Source organism: Diachasma alloeum, unplaced genomic scaffold (genome assembly GCF_001412515.2).
Source record: "Diachasma alloeum isolate Michigan unplaced genomic scaffold, Dall2.0 Dall_scaffold_00443, whole genome shotgun sequence".
NCBI classification, from domain to species: domain Eukaryota; kingdom Metazoa; phylum Arthropoda; class Insecta; order Hymenoptera; family Braconidae; genus Diachasma; species Diachasma alloeum.
Window position 1 is genome coordinate 614405 of NW_021680582.1, and position 14170 is coordinate 628574.

The 14170-nt window shown below is 34.3% G+C and overlaps 2 protein-coding genes across 3 annotated transcripts in view; one reads left to right on the top strand and one right to left on the bottom strand.

Moving 5' to 3' along the window:
- The window catches only part of LOC107042341 (ubiquitin thioesterase trabid), a 6001-nt gene extending 3655 nt beyond the window's left edge, over window positions 1–2346 (top strand). The window contains exon 4 of the mRNA XM_015263341.2: window positions 32–2346. Within this exon, the coding sequence (XP_015118827.1) occupies window positions 32–110 (79 nt within the window). The 3' untranslated portion in view covers window positions 111–2346. The remainder of the gene's footprint in view (window positions 1–31) is intronic.
- Window positions 2347–5743: 3397 nt separating this feature from the next.
- LOC107042345 (octopamine receptor beta-1R) overlaps window positions 5744–14170 on the bottom strand; it is a 24160-nt gene continuing 15733 nt past the window's right edge. For both annotated transcript variants that reach the window (XM_015263350.1, XM_015263349.1), the window contains exons 3-4: window positions 10180–10401; window positions 5744–7263 (exon numbers count right to left, since the gene is read on the bottom strand). In XM_015263350.1, coding sequence (XP_015118836.1) covers window positions 6957–7263; window positions 10180–10401 — 529 coding nt within the window. In that variant the 3' untranslated portion in view covers window positions 5744–6956. The remainder of the gene's footprint in view (window positions 7264–10179; window positions 10402–14170) is intronic.

Genomic DNA, 14170 nt, shown 5'->3' on the forward strand with positions numbered 1-14170 from the left:
AAAAAAAAAAAAAAACAATTTACTTTTGCAGCCAGAATAATGATGCGCCATACGTTCGTCCACCTGTTCTCCACGACTACAGTAGTGACGGTGATACTGAGGATGAATAACGTCCGGCTGGTGCAATTCATCAGATTTAAAATAATAATAATAATAATAATAATAATAATATTAATAATAATAAAACAAAGTATTGAAAGGGGGTGAATAAGCGTATGGTCATTTTCACAATTCTCTTTTTTCAATTAAAATTAATTCCTTTCTTCTGTTTTCTGAATCATTATAACATCTCCCAAGTCACATCAACTAAGACGTTTTATTATTTATTAACTTATTCGCTACAATGTATGAAAAAAGTTTGCAAGCTTTTGTTTATTAGTCTTCATTTGTTTTTGTTTTTTCCTTCATTTTATTTTATCATAACAATAGGGATTTGGGAAAATCTTACCGTTAAATAAAAATAATTGAGAAAAATAAAAAATAATAATGATTAAAGAGAAAGAGATACATTGAATTAGCTTAAATTAGATCGTGATATATATGGTACACAATTGTGTCCAGGATTTTACATTTTTTGAAAAAAATTTAATCTTTGAAAAAGAAAATGATCGATACGACAAGAAAAAAAAATGAATCGTCAATTATCCACAGTTCATTCGGACGATTTGTCATGTAGTATCAATAATTTCTGTTTATTGATACTGATCTAAGGATCGTTACAGAACAATTGAACCAGTACTGTAGATTTTTTATGCAGCTTCTCTCGGTCACAAAGATTATTGCAATGTAATAAAACTAATTTAAAAAAATATAAAAGAATTTATGGAGAGAGTCTAAGCTTGTTACATAGATCTAAAGTGGATACAACGATCCTATGATTTAATAATGAATTCTAATGATAACAACTTGAAACGAATCCTACGTTAGAATGGCTTTCCGCGCAGAATGCCAATTACGTAAAGAAAATAATCAAGTAATTGAATCAGTATGTTAAAAAATATATTATATATTAACGAATGATTCAAGCAACTATCAAGTGATAAAACTTTTCCAAATACTAATTTGGCAAAAGCTGATTAATTTAGCTGTAGATTTAACAAATTATTCTGGGAAAAATAAAGTCCACTTTTGGGTACGACTTGGTGAACAACTTTAAAAAATTGGCAATAGCCAATTGAAAAACGATTGAATCCTAATGACAAAAAAAGTACAAACACAAAAATGCAAAAGAATATGAAATTCAATTGAAAAAGCAAAAAAAAACGACGCTAAAAATAATGTTCGTGATGTCAAAAAAAGTTGCTGTCCACTTTGATTACGTCTTTTTCTCCTAAATGGAAAATATTATTATTATTATTATTATTATTATTATTATTATTATTATTATTTTCTTTCATTTGGAAATCCTAGTTTCTAGTCCATTAGCACTGTCGTACTTTTTCAAACACATAAAAGGTGATCTATAGCTGTATAATTGAAAGTAGAAAATATAAGGAAGTACTAAAGATAAAGAAATAATCATATATTCTAATGAAGAGGAGGGAAAAAACGAGTGGAAGAATGATTGGGCATGTCTGAACGGATTGAAAGAAAATCTTCAAGTTTCACAAATTAACTGCTACCATAAACAAAAAGTTGTTAGCTCAATTGGTTCAATTTCTTAGAATTTATTCCTCTTACCAAGCAGTTAACTCGTTTTAATTAATGATTAATTTCGGCCTTCCTGATGATAATATTATTAGAGAAACAATAAGCAAAAGAAAAAATTAAAATAATTTGGTATCCGATGTTGCCAGATTTTTCCCTTAGTACGTGATAAAGATGAAAAAAATTAAATACATAAATAAGAAATTGAATGGGGATAGTAGAAGTCTTATATGAAATGGATTATATTGAATAATATATGGATGTAAAATAACTATCTATGACAATGAATTTTGGTTATTTAAATGTTTTCATAGTGATTTGACATTTTTTTACATTGAACTTATATAGATAGAATCCGGCATTGAATATTCATTATTAAATGTCACTAAACGTTCAAACAAAGATGGTGAAAAGATTTGCTGCTATAAAAATCCCTTCCGATGTTTATCAAGAAGGTAATACTGAAAATACAACACACATCCTATAAGCAATTTTTATGGATATTATTTGTGAATTCAGTGGAATGAACAAGCGACGTTTTTCAATGGACTAGAAATTGGCTTGAGTCTATTGCACCGCTGAGACGAAAATTTCTCACACTTCTCCCAGTAAAAATATACATTAAGAACATTTTATGATGTAAATTGTGGTGGAGGCGAGCCTCAAAAATAGAGTTGAAGCCAAAAGCTCTTACTTGAATCAGAGAGAATTTAATTACTATGATTCTGTGGGAAGAGATGATGAAGAAGAACAAGCGTAGGGATATGTGTAACGTTGGACATGTATATATTTTACCTAGCGTATGAGCTGTAATTTCGTATCCCTGTGACGATGATTTTCATCTCATACTAGCTTGTATTCCTATCGGGAATTGCGTGACACGATGGCATCAAGGGGGAGGAGGAGGCCTTCCTGGGGCTAGAGAAAGGGCACTTGCGTGCCAAGAAGGGAGAAAATAAAAAGAAATGTGATTGCTTACCATAAAGTGGGGAAACGCGCTGGGCGGGAATAGTGAAAGGCAGAGAGGAATGATGCTCCCTTCTTTGGGGTGAATAAATATCGGTCAACTCTCAAGAGAGGAATTTTTCAATGAAAAACTCACCCCAAAGATTTGAAAAAAAGGCTTTTTTTATGTGTTGTTTTTCCTTTGGCTACTAGATTTGGATTTAGATTTGAAGAAAATTTCTACAAGTTCAAGTTTTCAAGTTTTCCACTGGAATCAACATTTTAAAACAGGGGAATCCCATTAATTAACCGCGACCATAGCTTCATTATGCATCAATAAAAATTATTGAACAATCGATTGATCGTTATTGAAGATATTCATTGAAAAGGCCACATGCCCTTGGCGATAAACCCCTAAACTAGGAAAATATTTATATGAGAATGGTTTTATCGACTTGGGATATTCAATTCACCTCTGTCATGTTGAGCTTCAAACCAGAGAATGTTCATTAAAATACGAATAGAGGGGCTGTCATTAGGCCAAAAAAGTAGGTAGAAATTAAACATGGAATGAGGAGAGTTTGCGCAATTCTCATAATAATTAATGAGGTCACACCGAGGGATGAGTGTGGCAGGGCATATCTCTCCCTCTCTCCGTACTGGGCTCACGAGGCCCATATGCGTGATTCAATCTCTCCTTTCGTAGCTCAATTGCAACGTTTTCATTTTTTTTTTCAATTTTTTTTTTTTTCATTTCTTGACACCTTGTACAAGCTCCGGAGCGTGCTCGACATCCCACACTTACAGTATTGCGGCTAATGGGTTGGCACTTGGATTCACTAGCGGTAGGACACACCGGCGGAGATACGGCTAATTGGGTGGGCCGCTATCGATGGGCTCTTTGTACTAAGGTAACTGTGCACTGTGAATATCTACCTACCTATACATTGCCATTTTGTCTCTTGTGGTTGATAATAATTGAGTTATTGGTCCCCGAGAGGTTACTGAGATACATCTATATCTATAATCCCTATAACTATGCTAAAACGTTTTTGCTCGACAAAAACAAAATGTGCAAATCATCATAACTATTTAAAAGAGCAATGAAAGAGATGCGATAAGTTGAATCAATGAATCTCTATGTATTTTTTGAAACGATTGTAAATAGTTACAATAGAATTGACTGATAAATAATGCAGCACTCACCGAGAAACTTGAGAAACTCGTTCCTTCTCTGGCGACTTTGCATAACATAATCCCGCTTCTCTAATTATCGATTCTCCAGCAGATTCAGTTGTCAATTTACCCTCGATTAGATCATGAAACTTCTGATAGTTCAATGTCAAGGAATCTCACCTCTCAATAACTCCATAGCAATTTGCTGAAGATTATTAGGAATATTTTCACTGAGGCGCGGATGTGGGAGAAAATCCGATAATACAATGAACCCAACTTATTAAATGGTTTTTTTTTGTTCCAAAAATTCTCTTCGTTATAAGCTCATTATAAATTCACATGTTTTTAAATCACATACACGTGTGATAGGACAGTTGTTACACCAAAACTACAAGCCAACGTTTTATAAGTTGAATCAGGCAAATTTACTTTGCTATAGAGTTTGCCTCTAATTCATGATTAAATCAAGGACTATTGACTGAACTACGGTAGTTGGGTGTGTAAATATTTCGGCTGGAAAAGGAAAAAAAAAGAAAAAAAAACAGTTTAAAAAACAAGAAATGTTGCCAAAAGGAGAGTAATTATATTGGGACATTAGAATGAAATACGGTTCAAGTAGCCAGAAATCAATTAGAAACCAGAGTGAGTACCCGCATTACGTCGATCGTACGCGTCACTAATTAATTCGATGCAGAGGCTACAGTTGTGCACAATTGTGTGCACATGCATGCGTTATGACTCAAGTATGCTGGTTAATTAACGATTCAGTCCAAGATATTTTAGTATATTTTGTGTGCACTATCGTAACGATGATGGCACTCGAATTCATTTTTTTCTCATGCAATATTGGACCTTGTCAATAAATATGGACCCAAAATGTGTGAAATAAATGCAACATTTCTTAAAATATTTTTTATTAATGTGCCTCGATCACATACCAGCGGCTTCAAATCAATGTTTCATATCAACTTTCTCATAATATCACTCTACGTGACACTAAAGATTCATCACAGTCATTCAATATACCGCGTTATGATTATTACATTCTTGACACGTATTTTCAATATACACTTCAATCATACATTCACAGATGCAAATATAACGTTTTCATTATTATTATTATTATTATTATTAATATTTTTTTTATCGAACATTTGCATCCCCAGACTTACTGACAAAAAACAAAAACATAATTTATCTCCAATATTGTTTATCAATGATGAATTATATAAAATAAAAATTTCTACCGTCTGTGAAATACAATTAATATTCCGATTGTTGAACAATTTTTCATTTCTCGTAGAATACTTTAAGACACCAAAGTCCCACAAATTGAATATTGTTTATGTACATACATTAGGTCACTAGTCACTTAGTTCCTAGATAGGTACCTATGTGTCTTTGAATGGCTCACACATATTTCTCTGTTTTCTTCATTAAATATTTGGAGAATCATACTCCCCATCGATTACGTTTCATCTTAGCGTTAATGATTGTTCTTCATTTTTGGTATTTTATTCGCATTTATTTTCAATGCAGCTATGTGAATAATGTGCGCATACTTCATTTTCTCACTCAACTAGCAATATACAATATCATGGTTCATGGTTTGCATCGCCACGAGGAATAAACACAACTCTTGTGTATATAAAAAATGTTGACGAAGCGTCTCTCATAACTCTTCATCTCGAAGATCAAATGAATGTTCAAGTTTCACTGATTCATCAATTAGTTTAGCTATTTCAATGATCCCTATAACGATACTTCCAATTTATATTTTATTATTTACAATAAATCCTTAATACCTAATTAACATCACCATCAGTATAATGATTTGTAAATATTCATTATGTACAAAATACCAAATCTACTAACAAAAAAAAACATTAACCCGTAAAATTAGCATTTTTTAAAATCTTCTCAATTGTGCAAACATTGTTGAAAAAAAACTGTGCTGAGAAGCTTGGTCATTTTTTCTTTAATTTATCATTATTTATACATGAATTTTTTTTTCTTTGGTTGGTTTGTAAGATAATTAATTAATGTAATTCCAATTCACCCTGTTTGCAATATTATTAGTGTGTGTGTGTGTGTGTGTGTGTGTTTGTTTTTGTTCATTATTTTTTATTTATACACCCGAAAACGAGAGAACGAGTCTCTGAGTAAATGCACTTGAACACTATTCGCAGGTGCAGGATTTTATCCTACCTCATCTCCATCATTGTGTATACTATTTTTTCCTTTGCTTGTTTTATTTACTTTTACTGCTGAGACATTGCCCGGCCATCGCCTATGTGCTCTCACCTTTTTCAGAAACGAGTATTGTAAGAATGGCTTTTGACACACTCATTCCTCCCTCCCCTCTAATACTCGGGGATGTTAGCCTCTATGGTGATTAGCAAACTGAACTTTGTTTAAATTAAATTTACTATGATAAATAAACATGTTTTTTTTTATCATAGAAAGAAAAAAAAAATAACAGAGATGGAGTAGATACACTGACACTTTCGATGGTTATAGATGTAATATTGATTTTTCTAATTTTAAACGTTTGACGAACTCTGGTTCCAAGGCTCTGCAGCACATTTTCGTGGGTGCTCGGGTCTCATCGGGGATATATTCTCGTCATAATTAATTAGCTACGGTGAAAATACACTTGTCTCTCTCCCCCGCTCCAACCCAAGCGGCATCAATCAGACTTTAGAAGTGCTTTTCAGGTATTTACAGATTTGAAAAAAGAAATGTCTAAGATTATTGAGTACAGTTGTTTTTTCACATGTCAACCTCATACACGCTGTAGTAAAATATAGCTGGATAAGAATTCTACGGCTCTCGGCCGCGTATATTAACACAAATTAGAAATGAAACAATGAATTGGCACAAATTTTTATTCAGGTTTTGTTTATTCATGAGAATTTTTCTTCAAATTAGTAAAATGTTTCTCCTTCAATGTTGACAATTTTTTAAAATCTTTTAACATGAATAAATAATTTATTTGATCGATAAGTTATAAATATTGAGTATTTTTAGAATTGTAAAAATATTAGATTGTCAGAATTGAAGGAAACATTTTTTCACTGATTTTTTTCAATGTGCAGCATTTGGAATATCTCATTTAGTTATCTTGTTGTTAATCAATATGGATATTTTTAAAAGAAGAGATGCAATATCATGACATTGGAAAATGTCTAGATGCAAGCCTCAATGTGGACGTTGGTCATTTCACTTGTTCGCAACTGATTGTTGACATGCAATTCTGATGATGCATTACTGTGCACAAGATCTTGCTTTCTGTGAACTTGTCTCAAATCACGTACTGGCGCAAGGGCTGCACAACAGCTCTCGAGTGTCTTACTGAACGCAGCACGAAATTCACGATTAAAATAAGCGTATATCAGAGGATTGAGTGCGCTATTGAAGTAGCCAACCCAAAAAACAGCGCCAACTACGCTTGCACTGGTCTCACAGGTGTCACAGAGGGATGTAATTATGTACCTGTAAATTAAAAGTCCATAAAATTGCCATTATTATACTTGAATTACGCGTAAATAGGCAACTTTATTACTGGCATTATCGCTAATAAATAGAACAAGACCATTATGAAAAAAATTATATATGGAAAAAATAGATGAGACGTAGGTTGAAACTCCAATTAAGTATGAAATTCCTCAAACAACAACAAAACAAAAAAAATCCATTATTCTTTCAGAAATTTGAAACTACAGTTGGAGGCAAGTTCAAACCGTTGAAAAATCATTTTATTTCTAGTAAATGTGTATGTACTGACTCTATAAACTGGGTCATGTTTATACATATATGTATATATATATATATATATTTTTTTTTTTTTCCCCCACTTGAAGTATCGTTTTATTCTCCATTTCCTTTCTACTGTTTTTGTTCCCCTCCATAGAGAATCGCCCAGCTGGTACATTGCATGCGCATTCTTATGCATCATAGAATTTTTCATTGCTGTTGTATTTTCACTATTGAGACCCACGCATTTCGATATTCGCTCTGTCTCTGTCTGTCTCTCTCTCTCTCTCTCTCTCTCTCTCTCTCTCTCTCTCTCTCTCTCTCTCTCTCTCTCTCTCTCTCTCTCTCTCTCTCTCTCTCTCTCTCTCTCTCTCTCTCTCTCTCTCTCTCTCTCTCTCTCTCTCTCTCTCTCTCTCTCTCTCTCTCTCTCTCTCTCTCTCTCTCTCTCTCGCTATTTCAGTCTTCAGGCTCCAAGGAATGAAATATCCACAAGAATAGACCTTTCCTTCTTTTATTTCTCCCTGCATTAGGATTTTATTTCATTTTTGTTTTTTTTTTCAATTCTTTTTTCTTCATTCCGAAAACCCCATCCAGTCATGCGAATGTTTTTTTCCCCTTTCCCTCAATGATTACACGATACTGCAAAAACATGTGCTTACACGTAATGTCCGCGCCGCCTAAGCGGTTGTTTTTTTATGCCTTTTGAGGATAATCGTATATTAATAACCAACTGCACAGGTCCATATAAGTAAACTTTTCCTCTAATTTTGCCACTGGAGAATCGATCAAGTATTACAACGTGTGTGTAGGCGTCTAGGGTCATCCGTCTTAATTAGAAGATAAGGGGAAGCAGAGAGTTAAGAGAGGTACTGTGATGAGTAAGATACGTGTAACAAAAGGCTGGAGGCGATTTCGATCTTCCCGAGGCAATCAAGAAAAGCACTTAGTTAGTGAACGTTTCTTTTTTCATTCCCCAGTATCCACTTGTTATTTCACTCTTCAAGTAATAAGAAATATTTCTCAGAAATAGTACTTGGTTGCAACCAACACGAAAACATTTCATGAAATGAGATCCTCCTCTCGGCGACAATTCTTGCTTTGATAAGTTTTCTGATAACTCGAGGTGCTTTCTATCGTCGTGAAATGAAGAAAAAAAAATGTAGGATTGAAAAGGAAAAAAAATCATTCCTCTTGTACTATACGAAATGAGTTGATATTGAGTTGGTAGATCGGGCAAAGTTGGAGACACTGTCACCATGCGAAGTTTATATCCTCTTCAGTGATATACTATATATAAGTAATAAAGACGTGACTCCTCCATGGTCACAAGGTAAATTAAAGAGGTGAAAAAGAAAAAAAAACAAATAGTTTTCCTTTTCGATAAGGAATGATCTCTTGATGGGGTACTTCGAGCCAAGTATTTGGGTCGAGGGAATGGATTCTCGATCTCATTGGATAGCTAGGAAGTGAAGAAGGTCAAGGGTTGACAGAGATGAGGGATGCGGACAAAAGTATTGGCTCACAGTTGATATGAACAATACCCATCGCGAATAAGAGATTATGTTTAATGTAGATAAAATTAAAATGTGTGGGCAAGTGGACAATGTTACTACAAACTTGAACGAAAAATTTTTCTTCACCATAAGTATTTTTTGACAAGACCAAATATAAAATGAATCATACATCGACATGAAGAGAAAAAACATTGAGATTTTAATATTTTTGTAATTTCTTTATTTATTTATTTATTGCATTAGCCTAACCGACGTTGCAGGTATTTTGAAAAAAGGCAAAAAAACTGATAAATGTCTGGTTTTCCATTCCGTTTTTTATTGCAAATTTGGCAAATTAATTATCTTATGGTTTCATCATCTTTCTTTGTTTTTTGCAGAATTGAATGAACCATTGGGATAGATGAGGACAATATCCAAAAAAAAAAAATATATATATATGTATATATATATATATCTATGCGATATTTCTAATTGCATCGGCATTAGGTATCTTGAGGAAAGCCTTTCTTTCTCTGACGTCGTCCTCGACTAAGGCGTAATTCGACCGCGTAAAATTGGGTCTTTCATCTCTCTTTCTCCCTCTTCAGCGAGCGAGATTGAAAGAATTTGGTAGAATTTTCACTCAAGAGGAATAAATTATTATATGGCAATTGGGATATTGGAAATCGGCCAATTGGGAAAAGGAAAATTTTTGTCTGCAGGGGTAAAGTCGATTGGTAAACGTCGTCGAATGTAGGTCTACATGTTTCAAGATTACACTTGACACACACCCTGAATGGTTTGTATCGAGTCGACAGCTTCGCCCGCGCCTGGTCCATGCTCAAGATAACTTCTAGTAGTACTCGAATCGTTGAAAACTATCGACCGTGACGCAAAGTGGAAGCTAGTCTATACTTTTTCCACATACAGTTGCAACATCAATCTATGGTAGACTCTTGGGAGTCTATCCTAATATATTGTACAGAATATCTAGTGTCTTCTCGAGTGCTGCTCAGGGTTGCGATATGTATAAACTACTTGCACAGTAGGTTTACATATATTGTTGATTCACTTTGGAATAACAATTGATGGCTTGCTTTGCCATCAATTGAGGCGTGAAAATGTAGTCAGGATGACAGGAGAATGTGAGAATGTTGATTACCAGAGGAAGAATGGCAGCCAGCATGTCAAAAATGCCGACATGATGATCCCGAGAGTCCTGGCAGCCTTTCTCTCTCGTTTCATTTTGCTGCTACTGGCGATCTGTGGTTCCTCTGGTTGTGGCTCTGGGGGGGGTTGGTCGGGCGGTGGGAGTCCCGCTAGGCCCGCTGATATGCCGTTTATTTGGAGATGCTTATTGAGCAGTGCAGCTGCTACTTTACTTCTGAAATAACGGAAAAATAACAAGAGATGAGGAAAAATTAGCAAAATTAGTTGATTAGTTCTCGGAAATAATTCCGAGGATATTCAAATAATCTCTTCATTACTATTGAACAATAATAAATTCATCCATCTATACATATATATATATATATATATATATATATATATATATATATATATATACACATATATTTATTATTAAAAATAATTTAATGGTATCTGATGTCATAATTGGTCGATATAATATGGCCTGACCCATTACCTATTGACGCTTCGTTCAACAACCAGCGGAGGTATTTTCCTTTATTAAGGTGTTATTTTCTACCTGTACATGGAGATTAGTGTTGCAAAGTTGATATTAACCCTGACATTGCCGCGAACTTGTGTGGCTTCTGAATAATTGAAAGTAAGGTCGCCCTCTGGTGTGAGTGCGTCTTACTGAATGCCAGTAGTACTTGTCCGCGCTTGGGTCGGACTTTAGCCTTTCCATACGCATTATTCCAACTATTATGATATTTAAATGTAGCCCCTCCCCCGCTTCCCAGTCATCAATACACTCCCCAATCGATCCAATCCAAGAATAAACTACTGATCCAAGTTATATTTCACTAGATCGACACAGTGACCGATTAAAACTACACAGAGGAAAAAAAGATGACAGTGCAAGGGGCCATTGAATTACACACGTATATTAAGAAAACTGTAAATGAACAGAGATCAGTCTACAAAGTGTTGGTATACGTGTGTGCGCTTCATACTGAAAATGGCCTTCTTGAATATTCTATAAAAACACCCCCAGCTGTTTACTGGCTTTTCTTCAAAAGCCCGTGTCTCCTTTCTTTGCCCCATTTTTACCGAAAAAAAAGATGATTCAATGATTTATTTGCCGATAATAAATGACTATTAAAAGGTTTCAAACCCTAATGAACCTAATGATGATTTTGATATTTTCACAGCTGAGATTTAAATTAGACTTGTATTTTTTTTTTTTTTTTTTTTTGAGAAATGGGAAGGCATGATCAATACCCCATTTCAAAAAATAATAATCATCATTAATGTTCACAATTGCGAATTTTTCATAATCAAATGTTACAAGTTCATCTGATATACGTGTCAATGGATTTTCCATTGACCGAATAAATTTGAATGTCGATAAGACACACTGTTTCACTGCCTGTATTGATATCGTATTGGTGATATGTTTTGTTCATGTTTTTTTTTTCTTTTTCAGCAATTGGGGATAATTTTTTTGTCTTCAACTCCGTTGATTTCACAAGTTGGATAAATGCCAGAATGTTTTTTCGTCAGAACGACGAGGCTACCTTGTCGTTGTTGTTGTTGTTTCTTTTTTCAATCTTTTCATTTTCAATTTTTCCGTTCGCATATAATTCCCGCAGGAAATGCAGAAGTAGTATCGCTGCAATTGGAAAGATATTTGATGAGAGTTCGAGATAACGGAATGGAAAACATATTTCGAGCTGCTGTCGTTGATGAAGCAGCTTTTTTCTCATCCCTTGAAATGCATGATAACCCATTTTGAGAACCACTGCTGACTCACATCGTAGTTTAAAATTCCACAAAAGTGCAGATTTACCGTGGTGTCTATTATTTTCCTTATTTCTCCGGGATTCTAAAAATAAAATTGGTCGAATTCAACAGCGATTCTACATACCTGAAAGAGAATGTACTGGTGTGTCATCCAAAGCTACAATAACGTGATGTGTTTGCGATTATAAAGTCACATTAATTTTGTTCAAGTTATTGCAAAACTATCCTCAACTCGTTTAATTTTTGCTCTCATGGTAGTGAGGCTTGATATCTCCATTATTTCAAATAAATTTTTCATAAATTGAAAATTTTCATTGAGATAATTTTTTTGTTTATTCCACAATTAAAAAATATTAAATTTATTCTTTCAATTTGTCTTAACGATAATTGTAATAAACCGAGCGGAAAGAATTTAAATTAATTAATTGTCAATCTCGGGAGACCAATAATAGAATGCCTGTTGTTTACATAACGTTGTACCAAATTTGAACATTAAACACTATGTACTGACGTAGCCCAAAATCCCATATTGCCCTCGTGGTCAGCCGCATCGACCGCACGGCAGTCCTTCCCTTATATTGCCGCTTACTACCGTTGTAATGCACTCGTCGTACCACCACCTTTGGCTTTGTGAGCCACCGAGTTCTCTGAGCTTTGCCTACCTACGCTTTTAGCTATTCAAATAGCTATGGAACGCCTAACCCTGACTTTTTATTGTTCATTTTCATTGATTTTTTTTTCTTCTCATGTTGTTGTTCCTTGGAATATTAGAGAAGTAAGTAGAGAAACTTTGTTTCATTTCCATCTAGTATGTTTCACATGACACCAGCAGTTGAAATTTTTTTTTTAATTCTCAACGGACCACTTGCAATTCCAGTATTGAAAAAAAGGGCAAAGAGAAGAAATATATGTAATTCATTGATTAAAAAAAAAATTCAAATGGTTGTGCGATTTTTTAATTTATTATTTGGATATTTTTGGGAACACTCTATTATGAACAATAAAAAAATTCCTAGAAGCGTATCAATTAATCATTGTTTGTAATAATGGGCTATATGGAACACACCTCTTATTTCTCTATAAATAAAAAATATTAAGCACAATACGATCAATATCCTTCCGTATTTTTTATTCATGAAGTTGAGACAATCAATCACTTGGCTTTCATCACACGATCTCACACTATCAGAGTCTGAGTAATGGATGAATGTGCGGGGGGTTTTTCAAAGATCGGGCAAACACGCATAGCTGTTACTAGGCATTCTGTCTGAGATTTTGGGACGGAAAGAAAAAGTTGACAAAGAAATGAGACATCGCGTCTGAGAAGCTCAAGTTATTTTTATTGTCTCGTGGGTAGTATTGGGGGAGTCAAAGACGAAATAAATGGCAAACTTTTAGGGATTTCTTGTGTGCTTGTAACGGAATGGAAAAATAGGGGAGTTATCTTATAGGTTTTCACCTTGGCGACTCGCAACCAGTCTCAGAAAAGTGCGTTCCCTTTGCCCTTTGAAACTTTTATTGATTATCCTCCAGAGATTTACCATGAGAATCAATGGAATGGTGAATTAGGCACAAAGACAGTGAAACAGTTTTAGGAACTCAAAATTTACATTATATATTTTGTTGAGAACGTTGAACCTTATATTTGAGAGATGTTGCCATAAAATCGTGCGTAAAATTGAAAGAAAAAAACAACAACAACAAATGGCAGTGAGTCATTTCAATGTATACTGATTGACTTCAATCAATATTTGCACGATGAATGGTAATCAAGAGAAGATCAATGTATTCGCTTGGAATTGGAGTCGTTTTCACAGTGTTCTCCTCCAATCATAAAAATCAACATTTTATCTGTTGATAGAATCTCTAGAATTTCCATCAATTATAAGCTTATATTCACAAGAGGGAGACTGCTTGATGTTTAGATATGGAAAAAAATTTCATTACTCGGACTGTCCATTCATAAAAAGACATTTTCTTTTTTTTCCGTCTTGGCATTGAACTTACACACTCGTATTTACTTCACTTTGTCTACGTCACGTAGGACTCGTCCGTTCCCGTTTATTATGCTCATGCGGGCATCGATCGGTCTTCGTTGGTCGGCAGCGTGTATTTTTAATAGAAATTACCTCCTCCCGTTAACCTATAAATGACCAGCCGTGTGTCACCCTGTTCTTGCCAAAGATAGTAACGATCCTTTTTTTTTTTTTTTTTTTTTCGAC